The sequence below is a fragment of the Pithys albifrons genome, chromosome 18 (genome assembly GCF_047495875.1).
Source record: "Pithys albifrons albifrons isolate INPA30051 chromosome 18, PitAlb_v1, whole genome shotgun sequence".
In the NCBI taxonomy this organism is placed as follows: Eukaryota; Metazoa; Chordata; class Aves; order Passeriformes; family Thamnophilidae; genus Pithys; species Pithys albifrons.
Genome location: NC_092475.1, coordinates 6,731,490 through 6,758,554, shown reverse-complemented (window position 1 = coordinate 6,758,554; position 27,065 = coordinate 6,731,490). Strand labels below are relative to the sequence as shown.

Sequence of the window (27,065 nt, the reverse complement as noted above, 5' to 3'; positions counted from 1 at the left end):
CGGGATGGGGAAGGGATGGGGAAGGGATGTGGAAGGGCCGAGATAAGGTAGGACCGGGATAGGAGGACGTGGAATCCCCTCTGCCTGCACAGCCAAACACGTTTTCATCCCCGTGGCTCTAGATAAAACTCGCTCCCTGCCCTCAAAGAAACACGGGATAAACCCGCGGGGCCGGGATAGGGAAGGGATGGGGAAGGTCCGGAGCGGCTCCGGCAGTTCCTCCCGCGGCCGCGCGGGGGCGCTGCAACCCCCCCCGCGAGGTCATTGGTACCTCCCGCGCCCCCCTCCCCCCGCCGCGATGGACTCGCCCGGCCCGGCCGATGGCCGCGCCCCCAGCCGGCTGGTTGCTAAGCAACGGTGATGGCGTCATCGGCGTGAGCCGGAAGCGCGCGAGGGAGGAGAACCCGGAAGCGCGATGGGGTGCGATGGCGGCACCATCCCCAAGCGGCACGAGCTGGTCAAGGGGCCCCGCAAAGTCGAGAAGGTCGGAGGGGCTTCCAAGAGGGCGGTGCGGAGAGGGAGGCGGGCACGAGGCTCCCTGCGGGGCATGGCGCTCCCTGCGGGGCATGGCCCTTCCTGCGGTGCATGGGGCTCCCGGCGCTGGCAGGAGGAGGGGCAGGTTGGACATCAGAAGGAATTTCGCCGTGGAAAGGAGAGTCAGGCACTGGAAGGGGCTGCCCAGGGAGGTTTGGAGTCCCCAGCCCTGGAGGTGTCCAAGGAATGACTGGCCGTGGCACTCAGTGCTCTGGGCTGGGGGATAAGTGGGCATCAGGCACAGGGCGGGCTTGATGACCTTGCAGGTCTTTCCCAATCTCGGTGATTATGGGATTTGCCATTTGCTGCCTACAAGGAGTTTAAGGCCTCACCACCATCACAGGGAAGAATTTCTTCCTTACCTCATTCCTTCCAGGGAGTGGAACAGGTCATTGACCCAAGCAGGGCTGAGATGTAGAACCAGAGACAAGAGGGTGGTGAGAACACGGGAAGAGCCAAAAAAAGTCATAAGGAGGGGACTGGTGGAAGTGGCAAAAAGTAAGAAAACTGAGTTAGGTTTAGGCAGAAAGGTCCCATTGAAGCAGGAATGGGGTCAGGAGGTGGAGGCAGAGCCTCAAAACTGATAATGTTGCTAAACAGCCTTGCTGAAGTTATTTTAAGGATTAACTTTGAGTGCACAAAGTGGGTTCGTTAAGAAACCTGGGGGTTTCTTTAATGCTTTGAGTATTACCTGACATCATGTTTAAAGAATTTGCAAATATTAAAGCTATTTTAAAATACTGAGTGGTTTTTTTTTCCCTTCAGGTTGACAAAGTTGCTGAGTTGGTGGCCAGGTGGTTCTACTGTGCCCTGAGCCAGGAGAAGCTGCGTCGGCCCATCGTGGCCTGTGAGCTGGGCAGGTGGGGATGTTCCCATGGGGAATAATTGTCCTTAAACATTATAATTATTACAAATAATACCAGTATTGTAATTAAGTAGAAATAATTTGTCAATACATTCATATTTTGAAAGTATTCTTTTGTATATTATAAATAAAAATGTCACCGCAGTCAAACGTGATCAGTGAAATTTTGGATGTTGCAGGTTGTATAACAAAGATGCCATCATTGAATTTTTGCTGGACAAGTCACCTGATAAAACCCCCATGGAATCTGCATCCCACATCAAGAGCATTAAGGTAAACAGGTTGTGTCTAATGTTAGAAATTAAATGTTAAAATCATGAAGGGAAGTTCAGTCATGCTGTAAAACCTCCATTTGCTTCTGTTAAAATCACAGAATCATAGAATGGATTGGGTTGGAAAAGACCTCTGAGATCATCGAGTCCAACCCTTGGTCCAACTCCAGTCCCTTTACCAGATCATGGCACTCAGTGCCACGGCCAATCTGCTTTAAAAATCTCTAGGGATGGTGAATCCACCCCCTCTCTGGGTGGCCCATTCCAATCCCTGAGCACTCTCTCTGCAAAGAAGTTTTTTCTCATCTCCAACTTCAATTTCCCCTGGCAGAGCTTGAGCCCATCGTGCCCCCTTGTCCTATTGCTGAGTGCCTGGGAGAAGAGACCAACCCCCACGTGGCCAGAACTTCCCTTCAGGCAGTTCCAGACAGTGCTGAGGTCCCCCCTGAGCCTCCTCTTCTCCAGGCTGAACACCCCCAGCTCCCTCAGCCTCTCCCCACAGCACTTGTGCTCCAGTCCCTTCTCCAACCTCGTTGCTCTTCTCTGGACTCGCTCCAGCACCTCAATATCCTTTCTGAACTGAGGGGCCCAGAATTAAAGTATTAAAGTGTTAAAAATAGCAAAACACAATGGAAAAAGTATTAAGGGGTGTCACCACAGCTCAAAATCATTGATGAAAAGCCCAAGGCTTGCATTTTTATTTTTCAGAACGTAACAGAACTGAACCTTGTGGATAATCCAGCCTGGAGCGGGGACAAGGAGAGTATAAAAGGTGACAAGTACGATGACCTGCAGTCTGCACGTTTCATTTGCCCTGTGGTGGGGCTGGAGATGAATGGAAGGCACAGGTCAGTGTCTCAGTGTCTGCACTGTGGGCTGAGAAGTGAGCTCTGTGCTGAACACACAGCAGGGAAAAATGTCTGAAAGGATAATGTTGCAAATCATGTTCTTACCCAGGCCTTTGTGAGGAATATTTGTCTTTCTTCCAGGAAGAAGTTTAAGACACCACTGAGTGTCCTTTTAATGCATATTCAAGAGGAAAGAGAAAAGCTTACCCTTTCCTAAATGGATTTAGATGTACAATAAAGGAGTAGAGGGCAGTGTTTGCAGGGGAAAATGTTTGGGGCTAAACCACAGGAGATTGGATGAGACCTCCCTTTGTGTCACATCGAGGACTTAGAATTACAATATGGTTGGAATGAAACAAAGACTATCCCATCCCACCCCCTGCCACAGGCAGGGACACCTTCCACCAGCCCAGGTTGCTCCAAGCCCTGTCCAGCCTGGCCTTGAACACTCCCAGGGATGGGGCAGCCACAGCTTCTCTGGGCACCCTGTGCCAGGGCCTGCCCACCCTCACAGGGAGGAATTGCTTCCTAATGCTTCAACTAACCCTGCCCTCTGGCAGTTTGAAGCCATTCCCCCTTGTCCTGTCCCCCCAGACCCTTGTGAATAGTCTCTCCCTCTCTCCTGTAGCCCCTTCAGACACTGGAAGGTCATGATTAGGCTGCCCCAAAGCCTTCTCTTCTCCAGGCTGGACAATCCCAATTCTCTCAGCCTTTCCTCCCAGCAGAGCTGCTCCATTCTCCCTCTGCCTGTGTGAGGACCAGAACAGAGATGGACTCTGTGTCCATCCTAATCCTGCAGCAATCTGGGTTTTATTGCTCTGGGGCAGGGCATTTCCTCACCTTCTGCTTTGGGCAGATCAGCAGTTTGTCTGTCTGTGCATCCCTGATGGGTGAGATGGTGATAGTTCACAGCCTGGTAATTGCCAAGGATTTCTTCCTCCAGAAGGTGATTAGCCAGGAGATATTCAGGGTGAAATAACAAAATACATGTTGTGGTTTAATGTACACAGTATTTTTCATTCACTTCTTACATTGTGCAAACTAATAATAAATTAATTGCCCACTTAAATGTGCTGATAGTTTGATTAGGTGCAAGAATAGTAAATAAAGTCAGTTGTGTCCTGCTAACACACTGCAGCATCATCTCTGTTCAGTCAGCACTGCAGAGAGGAGGTTTTTTTAAATCCCTGTGTCTTGTCTTTTCTTTGAAGGTTTTGCTTCTTGAGAACCTGTGGCTGTGTGTTCTCTGAACGTGCCCTCAAAGAAATTAAATCAGAAGTTTGTCACAAGGTGAGTTTTTTTCAGCTTTAGGAGCAGTGGAGTCACGTGTGACCTCCCCAGCAGGTCTGTACACACAGGTCCACACATGTGTGAATACACAATTGCATCCACAGGAACTACTGTAAAGAGCATTTTCTAATCTGAATATGCAGATTGAAATGGAACTTGTAAAAGTTCTGCTCTATGATGGCCTGAAGTCATTCTATATGGCCTTTTTAATAAAGTTTTTCTAAGTAGATGTAAAAATGAATAACTTTTTTTCTCAGAGACAGTTTGATTTTGCAATAACTACTTAAGAATTTTCATTTTTTTTCAAATATTTTGTTATAATTTCAGTTTTTAAAAGAGTGTTTATTTTTGCTTGGGGGTTTTGGTTGTATTTTCCTCCTGAATGCAGATGGCTGCTGTTGTACCCACTGCTCTGTGTGTTTAAACTGGTTGTATTTTCAGGTTACGTTTTGATCCCTGTATTTTTAAAGGTCATCTGGTGCTGTTTTGTTTTGGTTTTTTGGGCTGGGGCAGCTCTTTGTAAGATTTTCAGCAGTTACAGAATTACTGTAGAAAATACTGACTGCACTTCATATCACATTGCTGGTTTGAACCCATTAGGTTGGTTCCTTTGAAGCTGAAAGTTCCAACTACTCTTTTCTCATCACTGCATTTATTATCAACAACATCTGTGGTGATAATTGTCACATTCAGGCAGTTATTTTTTAGTGAGCACCCTGATACTGGATGAAACTGAGTATAATTGTATTAAACAAGACCTGTTGCAGGTGAAGGGGGATTTTGTGAGGTTTGTATTTGTATTAAACAAGACCTCTTGCAGGTGATGGGGGATTTTGTGAGGTTCAGCCTCTTGTTGCTGCTGTCAGTTTTCATTTTGTTCTGCAGAGTGTTGGTTTAGTCCTGATGGTTTTGTTTCCTCTTGGCAGATCCTCATTTATTTTTAATGAGGTTTTTGTTTGCATCTAAATTTTGGTTGATAGATGGATGTAACTGGATCGTTAGATGCAGGATTGAGATGTTTTATCCGTGGTTGGGCCTGTCTGAGAATCTTACAGAAACTTAATGAATCCCACATGTTTTCTGGGTATTTTAATGATGAGTGTTTAGCATGGTCTCAATACTTGCATGGAGCTGGTTTCACCAACATGTGAATGCCTCAAAATATTCAGAAAGATGCTTCTAGAAATAATTAAATGGATATAATATCTAGTTGGTCATCTTTTGTTATTGGGCACAGTGATAGACAGTAAAACCAGCTGTGAGGACACATTTTAGCTCTTTGATTAAGGTCAAAGAGTGATTTGGTAGATTTTTGGGTCTATACTGATAGTGTTCTCATCCAGAATCAAGAAGGGCACTAGACCTCTCCTAAAGAGGATCACAGGGAACTGGTTGCTGTGCTTTCTGGTAGCCAGCAGTTTATTTATATGCAAAGCACTAATTAGCAGCATTCCCCCAGCACATTCTATCTTTAGGCAGCAGTGGGATATGCAGTGAAATGAACTAATGAAGGAGAAGAAAAAATGAAGTATTGTATATGCTCAGATTAGAAAGCTTTTATTAATTAATTCTGATGCAAAAAATTCTGTAATGCAAAAAAAATTAATGTGCAGAATGAATGTTGTGGCTTATCCTATATATGTTTCTGCTGGTGCTAACTGTTGTAATATAGGAATTACTGCATGTTTTTTGAACCAAATTGAGCCTGTGAGATCCAGATGGGCCACAGAATAGTTTTTTAACTTGGCCTTGCCACCTTCTGTCTTCTGTCTGTGTCCAGAGAGTAGTTCAGAAAGGGAAACCCCCCTGCCTTTGCTGTTGTGCTGCATTCAGTGTCTCTCAGCCAGCCCAATCTGTGCTTTCACCTCAGCCCAGAGTTTGGGGTGGGTGTCAATGGAGAGGTGTCAGTCTTGGACCTGCCTGGCCATTCCCATCCCCACCAACGTGCAGCTCAAGAAAGCTCTTTCCAAACAAGCTTTGCCTGTGAGCCCTCAGAGCAGCCTTGCCAGGCTGCTCCATTGTAAACAGCAAGTTTCCCAAAGGACTCTGCCAAGCAGATGCTGTAATGCTGCAGTGAAAACATTCCCCAGGGAATACAGACATCCTGTGGATTTCTCACTGCTCTGTTTGCTCCTGAGTTTGCTGTGGCAGCTCAGACAAGAAGCAGAGCCTTCCATTTGCCCAGTGATAGGCAAAGTGTTTATGAAAAACCAGAATGCAGATACAAATTTTGTCCAGTTCAGGGAAATGGAAAACACCAAGAGGAAGGATTCAGCATTCCTTGGTTTATCTTGACATCACCTGCTGTAGGACTGGGTTTGGAAGGTTTTATGGAGTCTGTGTACAGGGAGGAGGATGAAGCAGTCTTTCCATCAGAGTTCTCTTTCAAAAAACCCCATTTTGCTTCATTAGAAACTTCCCATGAAGAGGTGACAATGTAAAATATATGTATTTATCTGCTTTTACATGGAGTTGTTAAAAAGACTGTCTTGGTAAAGGGAAAGGTGCAGGAATGTGAGAGGGAACTGTTGTGTGTGTGTGTCTCATAGTAAGGCAGCTGTAATTAATGTGTGAGGCCTTTTTGTCTCTTCCTTGCATTGCATCTGAAGTACCAGTATAATGAGGGGTTCAAGTTAAAAAATAACATTCAACTGGGAAAGCTCTAAGGCAAACAAACAGTCAGACACTGTAGCAGAGTTGAGGGAGAGATTGTCTCTTACTGCCTGAAATATAAATGCTCTGAAACGTCTTGCCAAAATATCAAACTCCCTGGCCAAAGATTTTTTGAAAGAGCAACGAGAATTTTTTAGTGGTACTTTAAGTTGGAGACTGAGCTTGGCAAATTAAGTGCTTGATACAAAGTTTGGAGCTTCTATTTAGACTGAAAAGAGTTGGAAAAGAGCTTTGTCTAAAACAGAGCAACTTATGAATGCAAATAAAACTTGTAATACCTTTTTACACAAAACTGTCTTTTGTTTGAACCATATTTTTGAGCTTTCGTGCAGGAAGAAGGGGAAATTTAAACTATCAACACTAAGTCACATGCTAAAATGTGACTTTATCACATTTCAGTCGACAGGAAGAGAAAGAATTTTGCTTCCAGCCAACTGAGTTTGGTGATGTGTCTTCTGTAGCAGCAGCTCTGAAGATCAGGGGGTTTCTGCAGCTTTCTGTTCTTCAGGAGTTGTATGTGACAAAGAATCTGTTTAAAACTTGCACTTTTGCGTAAGGTGTTTAATTCTCCAATAGACTGCTAAAAATAAAAGAGCAAGCAAGTCTCTACTCACTCTTCATTTGACAGGGTGTTGAAGATTTTAAGTTTGTGGTGATTTATGTGGGTCTGTAGGTTTTGGTGGTGCCCAAATATTTTGGAGCTTCTGTTCTAACTGGCTTCGAGGTTCTTGCTTGGGCAGTTTTTGGTGCCTGCTAAATTGGAAGTCTGATATTTGACAGAAATTATGCTTTATGCATTATAAATCTGGATGTTGACATTCTTGTCTCTGAAGTTCCTGTTGGGGTAACAGTATCCTGGAGGTGGCTTGGAGATGGAGGAATGGTTCTGGAATCAGTGGTGGAAGTCCTTCTGGGAGTCACTTTGAAAGTTAAGGACAAGATTACATTTTAATATACACTTTCTCCTATCACTTTAAAGTTATTTGAAGTTGTTTTCAGAGTCAACTAAGTATGCACTTGAAACAGTACCCTAACTATTAAACTCTGTGCCATATAAAACACTTAATCACATGTTTAACTTAGATATAGAGCTTTTTGAAAGAGAATTTATGCATGTATCTTTCAGAGACAGAGTTCATGTGTGTGCAGTGGAGTACAGAGAGCACGGTGGTTCCTGGAATAGGGTCACTTTGGCACCACCTGCTCTTAGATCAAGTCACCAGAATTAGCAAATGCTGGTTGCTGAAGTCTAAAAGTTGTGATTGATCTACTCACAACATGGTAACACACAGAAGTCATGAAAGCTTTTTGTGTGTTTCAGTAATAGAATGTGGTCATGGTAATCAGAATAATGAGTGGAATACTATTTCTTCCTGATTAAGAATGGTTTAATTATGATTTTCCTAAAATGTTGTTTAAAATACAAAGTTCTTTAAGGAAGGAGGGTCATGCTGCAATGACTTTCCCAAAGTGACATCAGTGAAGTCACATCTAAATTATATTTTAAGAAGGCTTTTTGTGCAGGGTGTTTTTCCCCAGTTTGGCTGGTTCAGTGTCTGCCAAAGGGGCCAGTGTTACACAGTGCCTTGCTCTCCTCACTCTCCTTCCTATTGCATTTCTCCCTTTAATTCCATTCAGAAGTGACACACAAATTGTTCTGTGTGGTGGTGCCAAAGGTAAAAGCAAGATACTGGATTTGCTGTAGTGGTGGTAATGAGGAATGTTCCATTCACATTTTAAAAGACAACGTGGAGTGGATTAATGTTGGCAGTGTCCTACAGTGGACTGGAGAGAAATTAATTATGAATATTGCTATGATTTATACATGCCAGAGACCCATTAGCTTCAGTAATGGTTTTGAGAGGGACTCTTAAGAAGCTCAGTGTGAACAGGCTGCATGGCTTTTATTTTCCTTTTTTTCTTCATTATTTCCCTCCATAAAAAAGCATCCCCACCAGTATTTAGCTACAAGACAAATCCTGGATTATACATGAAACTGAGTACAGGCCTTTGGGTTGAGTTTGTAAATAAATAGGGACCAGATGGTCTTCAGGTTAAAGTTCATTTGAAAGAAATTATGTTTCCGAGAAACTTGTGTGGGAAAATGAGCAGTACTGTTCCAGGAACCTGGGAATAAGTTTGTAATAAGAAACTTTCATTTCTATTTCAGTTTTATTGTTGAGTCATTTCATTCATTTGATTTTTTTGGCAAAATGTTTAATTTGTAGTCAGTTTTCTTGTAACAATAGCTGAGGGGTGTTTGGGGTGCATATTGAAGCTTTCACCTAAAATTGTTTCTGGACATTTATTTGTAACTTGTAGTTTTTAATGAAATGAGCTCATAAATAACAAGATATATTTTACTAGTTTGCATCAGCATTCATGCAGATTTATTGGGAGTTTATTTGGATTTACTGGAATGAAACTTTCATCTGCATTCTTGCCAAAATACTTGTAAAGGACCATGAACGGTTTGAAGTGACTTCTTACAATTCAGCTTTCTCATAGTCTCTTCCAGTCAGTTCCACATAACTAAAGACCTTTGGAGACAAGAGTGTGACAGATTTAATCCCATGGAAGAGCTGTTATATTGCATGAAAGCCCACCTGTATCCTCTGTGTTTCCTCATATTCCCCCAATTGTTTGTTGCACAAGCGAAAGGGTTATTACTTTAAGAGTCCTGAGGAGGAAAGAGCATTCCCTTGCCTGGAAAAGGGCTGGATCCCTGTTCTTTCTTCACTGCTGTTCCCTGGCTTTGCCTGTGTGTGTTGAAAGCCACTTCCTTGCTGCAGGACCAGTGAGTGCTGTGTTTGCTCTGCAGAGGGTTTGGGGAATGAGCTGCTTGTCCTGGTTTGCTGCCAGGTGTTACCTGCACTTGCTGTTTCAAGGTTCAGGGGAGTCAGGTACACCAGCACTGAAGGATGACCTCTCATTGTTTTCCTGTGTTCCCTGGCTTAAAATTTTCCATGTTTCCTTCCCTAAACTGCGGCAGAGGCTCAGAAAAAGGGATGTAGAGATAAACATGCATTGCAGGATCCCTGTGACTGTTCCTGGCACATCCCCCCTGCTCATTAGGAGCAGAGCCTGGAAGGGCAGGAGTGATGTTGCCATGCTACACAATGAAATTAGAGAGGCAGCTGGACTGGGGAGAAAAACAAACCCCAAACCCACAGTGACATGGACTGTGTCTCAAACTGGCTGTCACTTGTTTATGTACAAGCCCTGAAATTGTAGCATAAACTTCATTATTCAAAACAATCCCTTTCCTAAGACACTCAGTCGCCATGACTTTAATTGTGTTCTCCGTATTTTATCTTTGTTCAGTCATTGCTTCCATTTTATTCTTTTCATACCAGTTAGTCATTATTTGGCTGTGGACACAAAGAATATTGATTTTTCCAGCTAAATAAGTCACTTAATAGATTATGAACTTCCCCCTTGTCTTCACTAAGTTACAGATTTAGACATGTCATTTTCTTTGAGAATTAACCCATTAGCAGTTGTGACTAATAAATAAAACCTGTTTATTGGTAGTACGGGATTGTGCTTTACCCTCATGCTGTAATGCACCGAGTGAAGTCCATGGCTAAAAATGTCCATGGTTTCTGTCACTATTGTGAACATTTGCTGAGGTGTTAGTTGAGCTCAGCCCTCCCATCCAGCCTCATGTTGAAGTAGCTGCGCTCCTGGAACCGCCAGTGATCCTGGATGGGCACCTCTGCCTGGCGCAGCACCTTCAGCCTGAACCGTCTCTCCAGGCAGTCCATGACCAGGGGGTACTTTGCAGGCTCAAATTTGTTGGCAAACAAATGAGGTGACTCAACAATCCACTGCAAATCTCCTAGTCCGTAGATACAAATGTCTCTGACATAATGACCTGCAAAGACAAATTGAAGGTTATCTGAAAGCACCAGAAAGAGGAACCGAAGCATTTTAAAAAATAGTTTCACTCTGTACTGTTAGCAACAAAAAATACCTTTTGATTTCTTACAGAGCATCATGGAAATGTAGCTGGAGGATAATCTAGAGTATTATAAAGGCAAAGGTTTGGGGTTGTTTCACACAAATGGATGGCTGTTACCTGCAGCTGCTTCACTGACATTGCTCTGCTTAATGGTGTGTCTTGTCCTTGGGCATCAGTTCCGGTCTATCTGGATTACCTGTTCAATCTTTCAGTGCTTCACTGTGCTCAGCTTACACAGTTACATATTTCAATTATTTCTGCATGCTTTCCATATGGGCAGCACTATTCTTTTCGAAGAGATTTCACCTAATGTTGATGAAAGTATCTGGCACACACTCTTGTCAGGTAAAGCCCCTCCACTGAAAACTGATCAGTCGAGTCAGGGCTTTGGTAATTGGGGGCTGAAAGAAGGGTTGTGAGTGTATGGATACTGTGATGATCACAAAATCTATAAAATGTCAATATTTAATTATAAATTTACTATATTTATTTGTAAAATATATCTATGAAAAGCTATTTATATTGGATACAGTGCAGTAATTTAATAAGTGCCTTATTGTTTTACTTGGTACTTCCACAAAAAAATAATATGGCCACTGAGGCACATTTAATAGCTAGTTTAAATAACATGTAATCTCCAATTAATGTTTGTCAGTCAATCAAATTTGAGTCCATGATCAAAATTCATGTTACCTTTGCAGCCTTTGTGTGAGGATCCTTCTTGATCTTTCCATTTAATGGCTCTTAGGTTTCCTTTCCAGCCTGCATTGGGTGTAGCTCCTGGAGCATCTTTAAAAAAATAAGACTCTGATAAGATTCTTTTTCACTTATTACAGGGAAAATTTTCACCACTGAAGACTTTTAAACTATTGTATTTACTTTCAGATATTTACACAGTAAGAACAAACATCATTCTCAGTTTTACTGCTGTTTTTATTCCTCAAGAGCATGAGCTTTTATATAGCATAGAAATCCTTTTTTAAACAACATTCTTGTAGCCTTGCAGCTCATGGTCTGCTTGATGTGACTTTTTGAAAGGGCAGCATCAAGGCTGAAGAAATGACTGTATTTATGCAATTAAGTGATGTTAAGCTCTGAGTTAGAGCTCAGCACCTCTCCCTGCCAGAGGCCTCCCAGTGCTCTGGGCCCAGAGTTTCTGCACAGCAGAAATAAGAGAATCCTTACCAGGTAAACGATTGAGGGTGACCCAGTAATGTTCATCCGGGCTGTACGTGTCTCTCGACCACTCCAGCAGATCTTTTGCACGTGCATCAGTCAGTGTAAACTCTACAAATGCTTTACTGAGAACATAATAGGCACTGCCAAAATATAGTGTCAAATTATGTGGAGGTTTAGCTTTCCTAGTCTTTCCTGGATACAAGTATGGCACTCCAGAATGTACATATTCTCTGTAACTAATCTCTGTCCTGTGTTTCATATGAAGTGGTTGGAGTATCCCAGGAGTAATATTTTTACCATTCCACTTATTTTTCATGTATTGTATAATTTCTTTATTTGTTTTCATGGGAAAATCTTGACCACATAGATTAATCACATAATTCCACTGAACTTTGGAATTAACCAGGTCTCTCATGCAATTAATATCAGCTTGTAATCTTGAAAATCCTGCATAAACTACATGTTCTGTTTTTGAGGAAATGAAAATATTTTCAAAGCAATTAACAATGTTCCGTACAGCAGTTTTATAATATCTTGGTGACTTTTCATCAATATGTATGCAGTAAATATTCTGAGGCATATAAATAGCTCTTAGCAGCTTTACAAACATTTCCAGCTCCTTGTGAATTGTAATAATGTAAGCCAAAGAGAAATTCCCTTCTTCATCTGACAGTGGGCTTGTGATGAAATGCAGAGTCTTCAGAACTGAGGAGCAGCTGCACGAGGTGTGGATGCAGCTCAGTGGTTCAGGTTGGTAGAAGTTCTGACAGAAGTTTCCAATTCGAAAGGCAGCAGGTTTCCCCACAAAAAGAGCTGAACAAAGTTCATCAGGGTAAAACCCACACTCTGCTCTTTTGACATTCAATTTTTGTTCATTTGGCTCTTCAGAAAGATGGTAGATGAAGGTGTAGATGAACATACAGACAGCAATGCACACTAAAAATCTTGATTTCTTTGCATTAAGTGGGTTCATCTTTTGCTGTCCAGACACTGTCTTCTCATCATAGTTTAATTAAACATTCAGATTATCTGAAATGAAAAGTAAGATAGAAGAAGATAAACTTTCTATTTTTTTAATAGATGACATGTTAGTGACAGCTTTCTAAATGTTGGAATTACTATCAGGAGATGGTACCTGCTGTCCCTGTGCTGCAGAGTACTGGGAATGGGACTCACAGAGCCATGAAAAAGCCTTTTCCAGGGCAAAAAACCATTTTTTTGCACAGATACATTTTTAAAGTTTGGATTAACTGTTTGCATCTTTTCTCCCCAAGCAGTCCTGCAACAAAGTACCCAGTTACTGAAGGTTATCCAGGAGGGAGTTTTTATCAACTAAATAAAATTAAGTGGATATGAGATGCAGGATTCTTCTGCAATTTTTGTAAGAAATATATTGATTACAGTTAATGATACAGAATGATACAAAATGATACAAAAGAACCTAAAAATGTGGTGTATTTTCATTGCTTGGCCAAGAAGGAGCTTAGCCCATCAGGTGGAAGTCTGTGGGGTACAAGGTGACCCCAGGAAGGACATGTGAGCACTCTGTGCTGAGGAGCAGCTGCTGCTGAGATTTGCTCAAGGCCTGGGAAACCTTCAGTTCCGCCAGAGGATCAGAATTCAGTAAATTAAATCAACAGAAAATTTATTAAATAAACAGAAGGAAGAGACTAAAACGTAATCCATAAAATACACTGAGTTTTATCCTTATAAAGTCAGCAAATGTTTCTGACTCTTTGAGAGAGGGTTTTTTTTCCCCTCTGACATCTTTGTATTAGTGCTCTGGAAACCAGAACATACGGACAAGGCTCCTTTCTTATTTTCAGCATATGTGCACACCCAGAGATAAGGCCACCACTGCCACCATTAGCACTGAGAGATAACTGTTAAGTTACTGCAGTGCTGGCACAAGAGTTTTTCCACTGTGTTTTGTACCTTACATCTACCTTGTTGAAGAGTCAGAGGAATGAGAATGCAGCAGTCCTGAATCCCACAGTAATGACGTGAAGTCTTTATCCTTGAAGCATTTGGTATTGAACTTCCTAGAGAAAATACCAGGGAGAAGGGGCAATTAACTGCTATTAAGCTTAATAGTTGAAATTTAATAACTTTCTCGTACTCAGTAATTTTTTAACAAAATTTGCAGTTCACCTTGAAATATTTTATGCTTTGCAGCTGTCAAAATCACAAAGTATTTGGTTTTACAGAGGAACAGAGAACAAACGTTTTTAGAAAGGTAGTTTCATTACAGGAATGTTGTTGTGGTTTGAAAGCTCAAGGTTTTCACTAGAAAGAAGTGGAAAATGCTTTTTTTTCAATAAAAACTCAGTATATATCTGTCTTAAAAATCTGAAAACATAAAGGGCATTGTAGTTAAAGTGGCAATGTAAAATATAATTTAAAAAGCATTCAGAACACAGAAATTGAACTAAGAGAATCGGTACTACCACATTTTTAAGATGTTATTAGGCTGCTGGGCAAGATTGTATTTATCTTTTGGTCCTTACTGGTATGCACTGGATTTCATGCTTGAAGAATGCCTCTTTTCCACTGAGCATTCCAGAAAGTGGAGCTGTGTGTTAGGTGGAGGGTTTGTCCATTTTCCCTGGATGTTCTGGCAGCAGCTCTTCCGTCTGCGTCGGGTGCGAGAAAAATATGAGAGGAAATCAGGTCCCAGGAGAATATTTTTGCCCCAGAGCTCCTCAGGGATACATTTACTGGATAAACAAACTTGATGGAAGTATTTCAATCCATCTGAACAAAAAACTTGAGCAAATCAAATCCGTGTCAACCTTTCGATACTGTGCAGGAAGCAGGAGGAAAGGAATGCCACTGGAAGGTGAAAACCAGGATTTTGGCAGTCAAAGGGAATCACACCTGTGCCAGAGGACATTGGCATCAGGGCCATTATGTACCCAGGGGCTGAAATGGGGGGGAGGAGTGTCTGGGAGGGAAGCACCGATTTCTGTGGATCTGGACTCCAACTGTTTTTTTCTGAGGGAATGATTGCAGGAGGAGCTTTGAGATTCCTCAGAATTAGTGAATGTCATGAGATCTCTGGTTATGTCACAGGGAACATAATTACACTGAAGACATTGGGCAGCTGTAGAAATATTTGGAACTTTATACCTGCTTGAATACAGAACATTGTACAGAATGAATGGGTTTGCCAGGTTTTTTCCTTAAGTACATCTTTAGGCAGGTTCCAAAGGGTAGTTCCCTAGGGAACCTGCTTGTTTCATACACTTAAATTTTTATTACCCTCCAAGTAATAGCTTCCAGGGATGTTTCGGGCTGTTAAGTGTTTACTATGGATTTTTTTCCTATTGAACTGCATGGCATCTACAAACAGTTATTTTATATGGGAGGACAAAAGTACACAAACATCCTTTATCAGGTAAGAAGCAGCAATTCCTCTCCAGTGTTAACACGTTTAGAGGGAACAACCGAACTGAAGCCTGGCCTACCAGAACAGAGTTTGACATCTTTCAGCCTCAGGGGGTGTTACAGAATGAAAGCAATGGCTCTCTGTTAGTGTTTTACCAGATTTAGAGCTGGAATTGCAGCTGTTGGTCTCACTGCGCATGGAATTTGTCCTTTAGCAGAATCCTCTAGGCAAGGACTGTGCTCCCAGGTTTCCTCCTGTCCTGGAGGAGCAAGAGACCCTGCTGGGAATGTCCACTGTCCAGGCATATTATGCAAGTGCCATTACAGGTATTTTGGTAGAGATTTTCAAGCACCTTTGTGGCTGCTTTTATGGATATTACTTAACAGAAAATTTTTGTAAGCTTAAGGTCCTCCATCTCAATTAACACGGTAAACTCTAGAGAAAGGGAGAATTATGATTATTCCTGGAAAAAGCCTGTGAAGTGTCATCTTGGCTCATGGAGACCCATTAACACAGACTTGGCTGTGCATTTCAGAGTAACAACTCATTGTGCATTTCAATCTTTTGTTGCCATTCGATTTTGGACTGCACCTCTAAATATTCTTATTTCTCCGTACTCTTTCTATTTGCTTCATATTAAAGTTTAGATATCATTTATTTTGTATGACTTTGTAATTTATTGAAACAAATGACTGAGGAATACTTCATCTTCTAACAAAATGGTAAAAAGGCATTAACTCCTTATTTCCAAATAATTCCTTTTGTTTGAAAGTTGTTTATGTAGGCATTAGTGTAGATATTTTATAAACAGTGGATAATTTAAAAACTTCATGTTAAAATCAGCACTGTGAAGTGCTTTTTCCATTGCTTTGGTTTTTGTTTGAGCCTGGGTCAGGATGTGACTCTGCTTTGGGTTCTGCCACGCATCGAGTCAAAACATTTCTTCTTCAAACCCAGTTAATACTGCCTTAGAAATTTTAAATCATTCTTATTTTAAAAATACTGCATTAGAATTTACTGATACATATTGAGATTTACGGAGTTTTAGTGTTCATCTTTACTATTTCTCCTGTTTTCTTGTTCATTTTTTCTTGTGCATTTGACCTCGTTATAATTTACAACAAATATTAGGAAAGCTATAGGGCTATAAAAAAATAAGTATTGTGATTTTTTATAATACAAACAGCTAGCAATGAGCTCCATCCTGCGTCTGTGAGAAGGTAAAGAAGAAAGAGAAACATGAACCATACTGCAGACTCGAGTATTTAAGTGAAATGGGCTTGAAGTTTAAAATATTTGTCACTTTACATAAATTTAAAGATGTTTTTAGCGAAGGCAAAGCCAGACCTTGCGGTGTGCCCGGTGCCCCTTACCTTGTCCCGGGTCAGCCAGGAGAGCGAGGCAGCATCACAGAGACCGCCGGGTGTCATCGCCCTTCAGCCGAGCCCATCCTGCGGCGGCAGCGGGGCCGGGGCTGGGATTAAACATTAACGGCACTGTTTCCTTTTAAACTTCCTCCCCTGCCCGCAGTGTTTAGCATATTTATCCCCAGCAGAGCTCGCTGCCTCCACCCGTGCCCGCAGGACCCTCCCGACTCAGCCGCGCTCAGCCGGGCTCGGCGTTCCCGGCGATTCCATCCACAGCGTTATCCCGAGCCTTTCACCCTGCGCTGCTGCCGAGCAGGGGCTGGCAGGGCTGGCAACCCGCAGCCTCCGCCTCCCCCGCTCCGTAACCCTTTGCCTGCCGAAACTTTCCAGTTTGTAGCAAAGAACATGCAGGGAATCGCCTGCGGCATTCCGAGCCCCTGCGAGCTCAAAGCAAAACTTGGAAGTTCTGGCCATGTGGGGGTTGGTCTCTTCTCCCAGGCACTCAGCAATAGGACAAGGGGGCACGGGCTCAAGCTCTGCCAGGGGAAATTTAAGTTGGGTATCAGGAAAAAATTCTTTCCAAAGAGAGTGCTCAGGCATTGGAATGGGCAGCCCAGAGAGGGGGTGGATTCCCCATCCCTGGAGGTTTTTAACCTGAGATTGGCCGTGGCACTGAGTGCCATGATCTGGAGTTGGACCAAGGGTTGGACTTGATGATCTCGGAGGTCTTTTCCAACCCAATTGATTCTATGATTCTATGTTTCTCCTTCCCAGTGAGGGTTTGCTGCTGCTGCTGCTCCCTTTCCTACGGCTTTAAAAAGTGACAAGGTAGCAGCCTCAGTTTGTTGGAAGTAGGAGGCTTTGGGCTTTAGAAGCAAGTGGGGAGGATGGTGTGTTTTGGACATGTTCTGATAAAAATAGCATGTGGGTCAGAAATAAATAGGAAACCTCCAAGTAAATTAAGGCACAGGTATGGCAGGTACAGAGTGTTCATTGGCTCGAGAGAAGCTTTGTAAATAGAGGATTTGGCCTGGACTGTTTTTGTAGGAGATGCTGCAACCCCTGGGTGAAAGTTCACATTCTATGAATTAGTTTGTTGGGAACTTTCCACTTGACCGACTTGTCCTTTTACTCTCTGACCTGTTGTTTGTCTGGGTAGGGTGAATCAAAAGCTGACAGTCAAAAATCATGTTCAACAAATCTTACACTACTAAACTTTTAATGGATAAACCTCCGGAAAATTCTCTCTCTTAAAACATGTTTTAATTAACTGTGACAAGGGACAGTAATCTTTAATACATGAGTTTGTGTGGCTGGGAGATGAACAGTGATCTGGTCTGTGGATGGTCAGTCTCTGTGTTTGTTCCATCCTCAATCCTTGCCCTGTTTAATGAGTAATTTTACTATTTCTTTTTCTAGTTAAACAGGTTATATTTATACCAATACTAATACACCTTTTACAGCTTATAATACCTTTATTGTTCTTACTATTTCACATTTTTGGGGATGGATTTGTTTTGTTTTTTTGAGAGGCTGATTTGGGTGTATGTATGTTTGTATATACACATGGGATATACAGGGTGTGTAAATTTATGGGTACCAGACTTTGAAGACTGATCATATCTGCACCCTTTAAATAATTCCTTAATGCAATGGTGTGTAGCTTTAGCCATTTAGATATAAAATGTTTTGAACGTGCTTCTGTAATTGGACCCTGAAAAGGCTTTTAGACCAAAATCATTCTTGCTGCTCTTCTGTTGGTTTTGTCCATCGCAGAACAGTTTACAAGTTCAGGCTTATTTAAGAATGTCTTCTGTTCCAGTGCTAAGAACTACAGCAAGTACTTTCATATGCATTTAAAGTCCCAAGATAAACCAGGTACAGCAAGGGAAAACCTGTGATATCATAAGACAAACATCTACCCCAAAGACCTTAATTAATGTGAAGGAACAATCCCTCTGAATTTGCAAAAGTGAAATGTCATTCTCCTTTTTGTCTCATTATTGAGATAAAAAAAATCTTTCCTTTTTTGCATGAAGGGATAGTGAGCTTTTTACAAAATCAGAATTAAAGCTTTGCATCCAACAGAACTGACATTTGATGCCCTGGATGATGCAACAGCAAACTGTGCCTACAGGAGTCAGTGAAACCTGGGAAGGTGGAGATGGTTCTGTGCCCATCACTGGGTGTATTTAAAGTATCTTTGGGAGGGGATGGTCTCTGTGATATAATCCAGCTGTTGTCATGGCAAAAAATACCTGTTTCAGGGAACAGAAAGAGAACATTGTCTTTATTTCACTGTTTCTTGTAAACACTTTTCATTTTTGAATAATCCACCTGTTTTCCAGATGGGAACCTGGATTCAGTTGCTTTTTCAAAATGCAACATTTATTGAAATTAGAGTCCTAATGTCAGAATATGTTTTAAAAAGCTGTGTGAGGAAACAGCCCACTGGAAATGAATGTGTGGAGCTTCTTTAGAATCAAATCAGCTGCCAGTTGCTGCTGCCTCAATATGAGACTGCCTGTCTTGATTTTGTAGACACCTCCTTACAAATGTCTGAGATCATTCCAGGCTGGTGTTTCTAACACTGGTTCATTGAGTAGAAATGGAAAAATTTGGGCTACTCACCCATTGCTTATGTGTGACTTACTATTCTGCCTGGCTTCTTACTGTGCCTCTCTCTAGGCCTTGTTTCTCCTTCATAACCTCTCACCACTTGTGTTCAGGTTCATTTTTTAAACTGTGCTCAGCACTTGGGCAGACTGTAGACAAAGCACTGCCCATGTGTCCTTTCATTTGTTTAATTCCTACTGCAAATACATGAGCAACCTTTCTAAACCTTTGTTCAGAAAACAGAAGAGTAATGGCAGAGGAGGCAGGATTATAAACTAATCTTGCAGATTAACAGAAAGCTTCTGGATTTAACAAAATTAAAAAAAAAAAACACCCCAAAACAACCAACCAAGCAAAAAACACACCAAAAAAATAAAAGAAAATTGAGATCTTAGAAAACGTCATAGTCAATGTGCTGTTGCACCAAATAATTGAAAATGTGCACTGTGAAACATCTGTGTCTTCAGCCATGAAACTAATATGGAATTACACAAAGCACATTTTACACTCATTATCCAGATTAATTTATGAAAGTACTTTGAAACTTGGGAGTGTTTGATAAATCAGGTGAAGGACAACAAGACAGCAAGGCAAGGTGAATGAATTATTCTGCTTCATCTTCATTAAAAATAAAAAGAAAACAAAACCTCCAAGTTTTTCTGTCTGCCAGCTTGGGAGAAAAATTCCTTGGTGCTGTCAGTTCTGTGTGTAGAGGAATAACATTTTTGGTGTTGTCCCTACTCAGTGGAAAGGAACTGTCCCATCAGTTGTTTCTTGTATCACTAAATTGAAAGACAAATTCTGGGTCAGATTGGCATATGGATTAGATCTTAATCAATACTTTAGTAACTAAAAATCAGAAAGTACTTTTAGCTGTGGAGTTCAGAAAATTGAGTAGGTTCTACTTAGCACTACTTGAAGTACATTCATACCAGTAAAACAGGGAACACAGGAACAGAAAATACACTATGGGACCATTTTTTTTAGGGGAAAGAAACAAGAATTAATTGTGTTGTTTATAAGAGACAAATGGAGAAATAAATATGCAATTTCTATAGTCCTTTCAAGTGAGATGTATTAGACTGTATTAAGAGAAAGAACTAGTGGAAAAGGCACAGCAGAATAGAGGGGGATTGAAGAGCTTAAACACAGTATTAATTCTAACAGAGGTTCATCAGCATAAAAATCTGGAAAAAAATACTAATTTTGTTCTTTTTTTCCCCCCCCACAAAGTGTGGTGTTCCCTTTCAAGAGGAAGATGTGATTGTCCTTAATGGTAACAAAGAAGATGTGGAAGTATTGAAGAAAAGAATGGAGGACAGAAGACTTAAAAGTAAATTAGAGAAGGTAATATTTTCATACATTAGTTAATACAAAATTGAAAGAATTCATGTCTGCAATGCATTCTGCTCTTAAATTTGCCAATTTTTGTGCAGATGGAAGAATTTGCTCAGTGAGCTGTGTTGTATTTGAGCAGTAACTTTTAACAGTAATAGGGTTATGTGTGTGTTTTGCCAAGAACATGTTAAAGTTGTATATACTGAAAGTTTCTTCTGAGCAGCAGGCAGTGCCCAGTGCTCTGGAAATAATTCAGTGCTGTGGGTAAAAGGGACAATGTGCCAGTGACACTTCAGGGGTTTCTTGAGTATTTAATTCTATTATTGAGCTACATCATCCCTATATTTCATCTGGTAGGTTATTAGGTTTTTAATCTCCAAGTCTCCTCTATCAGCCACAGAAACACAATATTGGGATCTCTACATTCTTGATCTGATGCTTTATGACCAGTGTGGAAATTTTGTCAAATTTTGTTGTTCTCACATTCCTCAGCAGTTACTGCAATGCTCATTCCCACCATACTATTGAGATCTTTGCATTTTTTATCTTACCAGGCAAAATAAAAGGGAAATAAAGTCCTTGCAGCTCTGCTGTGTACCTGCTCCTCTGTGTAGTATTGGTTTTTCTGTAGTACTGAGCTGTCAAATGACAGTTCTGCACATGGGAATTTTTTCAGCATTGCTGGTTTTTTTCCTGACCTGCCATTGCTGCTCTGGGGGATGACAAAGCAAACAAAACCTGCAGTGCTGACTCAGGCAGGTGCAGACAGACTCAGTTCAATCTCAAGGACGTGAATCACTGTCTGACACTTCAGCAGCTGAGGCTTCAGGTGGAAGTTGATCCTCTCAGCCAGGTACTGCCCTAGATTTTGTCTGCTGTAGATTACATGCCATGCAAATGTTTTCCTAGTTTGTTTTAAAACAAATACTTGTTTACTTCCCAGTGAGCATATGATTCCTTCTCATCATGAGGTCTTTATTCATCTGTGCCAGGACAGCATCAGTGAGCCTGGGCGGTACATCACAAGGATGGTTATCCGTAGAAATCTTGCTGTTGTTTCCTCTTTCAGAGTCTCTGCACGTCACGTCCTGTAGCTTCTGGCACAAGAGCAAAAACCGCATGCTGTCTCTTCAGATGACTTTTTGCCTTTTTTTTCCCACTCAGTACTTTGTACTTAAATGTTTGAAAAAAAATCTGCAGATAATTTGATAATAGACTGTTGCAGATGTCAGCAAATGAGTGCTCAGCCCCAAAAGCAGTGGCTGGTTGCACTTCATTTTCTTTAGGGAAACGGCTCTAACAAAGCCCCTATTGCTTTGGATCATAATTTGGAATAGTCTGAGAGCTGGTGCTGTCCCCAACTTCTGCACAGCAAAGAAGTACCTGAGCGTGCTGAGCAGTCCTGGCTCTGACAGTGACAGCAGTCACTGTGGTGGCAGCTAAAAGGACACCATGCCTTGGTCTGTGGGCTCTCTATGCCTTGGGTGAATATACAAATGGTATTTGTTTAGTGGGGACTTGTATTACAGGCAGGGCCAGGGTTTGCAAATCTCTCAGCAGTTCCCTTGCAGTTCATCCCAAGCTGTGGTGCTGCTGCCCCAGCTGCTCTCTGTGGCTCACACCAGTCTCTCTCAGCACCATTCACTCTGAGCTGAGGCCTGGGAGCTCCAGTCCCAGTATCAGGGGACAGATTCCAGTTTGTTGGCACAGATTTAGCCCTCAGTTACTGCAGAGCAGGCTAAGTGGACACACTGGGTGTGGACCAGGAAGCACAAACTCCTTTCCTTTATCCCCATGAGCCAAAACATCAGGAAGATGCAGCCAGCACTAGTATATAAATTATTCAGCTTGACTATGTTACATGTGCCCATAATGAAATATATCTATAATCTGTCATAGAATCATAGAATCATAGAATCAATTGGGTTGGAAAAGACCTCCGAGATCCATCAAGTCCAACCCTTGGTCCAACTCCAGTCCCTTTACCAGATCATGGCACTCAGTGCCATGGCCAATCTCAGTTTAAAAACCTCCAGGAATGGTGAATCCACCCCCTCTCTGGGCAGGCCATATTATGAATACAAGCATCTATATGTTTACAAACATCTCATAGTTCAGATGCCAAATACTGGGAGGTAACTTTTCTTTATAAATCCACCATAACTAAAAGGTGGAAGCCCCTGCACAGAGGGTTTTCAGGTGCCCTGAAGGACAGTGTTGGACAGGGTTTGGAGCAACCTGGGCTAGTGGAAGGTGTCCCTGCCCATGGCAGGGGGTGGAATGAGGTGGTCTTTAAAGTCCCTTCCAACCCAAACCATTCCATGATTCTGTGACTCCAGGAGAGCCAAGTTTGCTTTCAGAGCCATAACCCTCTGCCACCACCTCCTGGCTCAGCTTTGCAGCAGCATTTGCAATGACATTTTTTTCCCTCAAGCATTCTTTGTTTCACAGTGTGGTCCTCCTAATTTTTGTAACAGAATTAAGTATTTTCTTTGGGTTTGTGGAGCTGTCTTGAAACACACCCACCATTCTGAATGTATCCAGCCATCTTTTGTGATAACAGTGCCAAGGACTGTTTTAATACTTCTTTTTCAGCTTGGCATTCACGTAACCAAAGCCAGCAGTGGGATTCTTGAGGCTGTTGTTTGGGGTTTTCTGTATTTTTAATCTGGAAAAAGATAAATTAATTTGGGAATTCTGTTGCACAGATGTTTTTTTAAAGCTTGGATTAACTGTTTGCATCTTTTCTCCCCAAGCAGTCCTGCAACAAAGTACCCAGTTACTGAAGGTTATCCAGGAGGGAGTTTTTATCAACTAAACAAAATTAAGTGGATATGAGATGCAGGATTCTTCTGCATTTTTTATAAGAAATATATTGATTACAATTAACTGTGTTCTGTTTAATGTTGTGCAATTTACTGTCCTGCTGTGTGGGAATTGTACATCCTTTCAGGACATTACCAGGTCTTTGCTTATGTTGTTTCAGAAATCAAAGAAATGCAAGTCAGCAGCATCAGCTTCGCAGCAAGAGACCTCTGAAGGTAATGAATGTCACAGCTCCAAATCCTGTGTCACCTTCTGAGTCATGAAGCAGATTTAGGATTTCTTTTTTTGTTCTTTTTTTTTTGTTTTTTTTTTCAGATTCTCCAGGTCCCTCAAAAGCTAAGAATGAAAAAGATTCTATTAATTCCAACTCTGGGGAAAAGAGGCAGATTATCTTCACCAAAAGTTCAGGTTGGTGTTAGTTCCTTAATCTTAGTGTGAAAATGTGAACAGATTTGCTTGTTTCTGTCATTCTAATACTGCTCTAAGTTGGTGTGAATCATCCTGTATTAATGAAATCAGAGATTCTTATTCACACAGTGGTACAGTCAAGGGTTTGGTGTGTCTGTTTGATTGTCTAGGAGATAACGGAGGAAAACGAGTACTTTCTTGAGGTACAAGTGGTCAAGAATTACATTCTGGCAGTTTGTTTTGGTGAAGTGAGTGAAATATTCCTGATTACTTGACTTGCAGTCCCCCATTTTAGCTGCTAATTTGCTGTGTGTCCTTGGGAGCAGTGGGATATAATTCAGGATGCACTGATTTACCTCCAGCAGCCTTGCAGCCCTGAGTAAACTTGGCAGCCCTTTAGTCCAAAGGATGGTGCCCTCTCTTTATTTAATATATATCCTGTTACTGAATGTCTGCAGTTCATACTGATGTTTCATCCAGAACTGTGAGAATGGGTACATTTTTAAGGTCAGTCTGAGGTTTCCTTGTGAAGTATTAAATCATGTCCATCACAGCCACAGGAAAAGCCAGAATAATTTGAAAAATCTGAGAATGTTTAAATGGTAAATTGTACGAGAAGCTGGGAAAATTCCATCAGCAATGCCTGACCTGCCCTCTACTGTCTGCTTTTATACAAGATAGACTTCTAAAAATATTTAATTCCACACAATTATAATTGCTCTTGGATGCTCTCAGAATTCTAATGATGTTTAATAAACTTTTATTTTCTGAGGGTCTCAAAGGAAAAAAATATGCTTTCTGAAGTGTCAGGTCTTTGATTTCTGTTTCTGGCAGCAGTTATACTGACCAGCAAGAGGTAAGAGGAGAGAGGGAAAATAAAGGCAGCTCCATGAGGAATGCCAGTAGCACAGGAAGGAATTTGTGAACACGGCACCCCGAGGGGCTCTGGACTTGCAGCACACACAGTCATTCTTTCAGAGCCAGTGTTTGTAATGCTTTCCAGACAACCATTGGTGGCATTACAAGCAACATTCTCCAAACAGAAAAGAGTCTCATCTGGGAGGATTTAGGATTGCACATCCAGTTTCTGGGAGCTCATGCAGAAGGCAGCTCAGTGCATTTTCAGACAGGCTCCCCACAGCTATTTACAAGTTGTGCCTAAATTAAACTAAGGATGTGGAGTTTCTGCAAACTTCTATGTTTGTTTCTTTGCACCAGAGACTTGGCATGTGGTTTTTAAAATACCACCCTGCAACTTGGGAGAAGATTCAATAGTTTTTAAGAAAGAGAGGGGTTGTTTTGTAGTAGTAATACAATGCACTGAGAGAAGTGGTATCAGAAGCAGAGGGATGGGCATTTTCCTCCTACAAATACAAAATGATGCAGACCATTGTTACTGCTCATAAATGACTTTGCAAAGAATAAAGGGAGGAGGGAGATTCCCTGGGGAAGGTATGTCACAAGTTTAGCTTTTGGCATTTGATAGCTGATTTCTAAACAATACTGTGGGCTGGTGGGCTGCTTTCATGTTCCTTAACACTGAGCTCAGAGCCATTTTTCACTTAGAGGAATAAATGCTGGCAGTTCTGAATTGCAGTGCAAGGGATTTACACAAATAGGAAAGAATTCCTCTCTCAAGATTTCTAAATGCATCTGAGTGTGAATTCTGAAAGATGTTGAGTAGAATTAGGAAAGATATTTGTGACAGACCTCGAAATGTATATGTTTCATCCCTGTACATTATTTAAATACTGCTTTCCATCAACATGAGCTGTTATTCATGCTTAATTCTGTTGCTTTTTCTCCCTCAGATAATGGAAATTCATCTGTCCCAGGAAAAGTCAATAAGGCTCCTTCTACTACGAAGAGGCCCATTGCAGACAGCGAGGAGAAGTCTGAGGCATACAAATCTATTTTTACAACACACAGCTCAGCAAAACGTTCAAAGGAGGAGTGTTCCAATTGGGTTACTCACACAGCTTACTATTTCTGAAACAATGAGCAGCCTGATTGGCATATCCACTGCTGCTTTCCTTCCCCAAGGTTTTTTTCTGTACAACTCCACTACTTTTGTGGTAATCTGATATTATCTGGAATTACACAGTTTGTAAGTGGTTTATAAACTTGTTAATAACCAAGGAACTTGTATTAGTCACAACTTCTGTAAAAGAAGACATAGACCACCAGAATCCATGTTGTAGCAGCAGATCTTGTTCTAAAATGTGGGATTTGTTGCATTTTTTTTCTCATTCCAGTTGGAAGTTTTCATCCTTAGTCACACTGGCTGTGTCCTCAGGAGGAGGAAGGGGACAACCTTCTGCCTGCTCTCCCCCTCTCTTGATCTGTAATTACAGTTTTCAGAGTATTAGTACAGAATTCAGACTTCCTGCAGCTTTCTGACAGCAAAAAGAGCAATAATGCTTTTTTCTGTGAAGCTAATGAGCCCTTGGTAGAACTAGTGTGTGTTTCTAAAAGGTTCTGTAGGTGTTCTCAAATAATTTACCTTTTGACAGAATATATGAGAGCATAATCATGAAAATTCTTCCTGTACTGGTGGTTGTAGCCTGTTTTTAGTAGCAGAGTATTCACTTGTAAATCTTGTCTTTAAAGATGAGCCTGTTGTTTTCTCAGCAAGGTTTTGGGGGTTTTCTCTGTGGGTGTGTGGTTTGAAGTTGGAAGTATCAGGTGGGAGTTTGCTTCCTCCTGTCAGAGGATCAGGATACAGTGGAACAAAAATACCAGATTCCTTACTTTTCTTCTGGAACATTGAGGTTCTGTGGCCATCTCTGAGGAGCAATTTGCCATTTTGAATTTGCACATTGTTTCATTTTGTGACCTAAAATTCTGAACAGCAAACAACTGTTTGACTGTTAATTATTACAGAATTGCTTAATCTGTCACACAGTTTTGCTTTTATATTTATGCTTTTTATCCCTGTGACATTGATTTAATTAAAACTTCCTCTTGTCATATGACCATAACATTCATGTGCACTTGAACAGATAAGCAAGTGTTTGTCACTTTGAACAGAGCAACTTTCTTGGCTTTTTTTCCCAAGTGCAGGAATCCCTTTAAAATGTTCATGTTTCATAGCAATAATTTAATGGCTGAATATTTGAATCCAATAATCTCCACATGAAATGACCAGAGGGAGGGATGGAAGTTTTGCCCCTTCTTTTCTCCTTCTTTTAGAATTGAAATAAGCTTTTGTAATCTTGGCACTAACTAACCAAAATAAAAATGCAGAAAGTAGGAGCTTTTAAAACCTCTGAATGATGTTACCTTGTTACCTTTGTGTGTGAAAATGATTAATTATCCTCATAATTTATTTTTAAAAGTGTCCCCATTTATAATTGGCAATAATTAACTGGAGATTCAGATGCTGTGTTGATATTTGTATTGGTGATCTTTGTGATTCAAGCAAGTTGAATGAAACTGGTGGGATTTAATTATTATTTTGGTAGGTATAATTAAAAATTGGCTTGTTGTAGAATTTA

The 27,065-nt window shown here is 41.3% G+C and overlaps 2 protein-coding genes across 5 annotated transcripts; one reads left to right on the top strand and one right to left on the bottom strand.

Moving 5' to 3' along the window:
• Nucleotides 1–384: 384 nt before the first annotated feature.
• On the top strand, nucleotides 385–27,065 carry RTF2 (replication termination factor 2). The gene is made up of 9 exons (XM_071573202.1): nucleotides 385–484; nucleotides 1,300–1,394; nucleotides 1,579–1,672; nucleotides 2,380–2,519; nucleotides 3,731–3,809; nucleotides 20,230–20,343; nucleotides 23,321–23,375; nucleotides 23,476–23,568; nucleotides 25,380–27,065. The coding sequence occupies exons 1-9, from the start codon at nucleotides 416–418 to the stop codon at nucleotides 25,559–25,561; spliced, it is 921 nt and encodes a 306-aa protein (XP_071429303.1). The 5' UTR covers nucleotides 385–415; the 3' UTR covers nucleotides 25,562–27,065.
• On the bottom strand, nucleotides 8,437–16,692 carry GCNT2 (glucosaminyl (N-acetyl) transferase 2 (I blood group)). Of its 4 annotated transcripts, XM_071573200.1 has the most exons (7): nucleotides 16,387–16,692; nucleotides 14,133–14,258; nucleotides 13,572–13,667; nucleotides 12,761–12,904; nucleotides 11,632–12,654; nucleotides 11,140–11,235; nucleotides 8,437–10,359 (listed from the first exon to the last, which is right to left on the bottom strand). In XM_071573200.1, the coding sequence occupies exons 5-7, from the start codon at nucleotides 12,596–12,598 to the stop codon at nucleotides 10,118–10,120; spliced, it is 1,305 nt and encodes a 434-aa protein (XP_071429301.1). In that variant the 5' UTR covers nucleotides 12,599–12,654; nucleotides 12,761–12,904; nucleotides 13,572–13,667; nucleotides 14,133–14,258; nucleotides 16,387–16,692; the 3' UTR covers nucleotides 8,437–10,117. The 4 variants fall into 4 exon arrangements, with proteins under 4 accessions (XP_071429301.1, XP_071429300.1, XP_071429302.1 ...); XM_071573199.1 differs by lacking the exon at nucleotides 12,761–12,904 and having other exon boundaries at nucleotides 13,561–13,667; XM_071573201.1 differs by lacking the exon at nucleotides 12,761–12,904 and having other exon boundaries at nucleotides 13,566–13,667.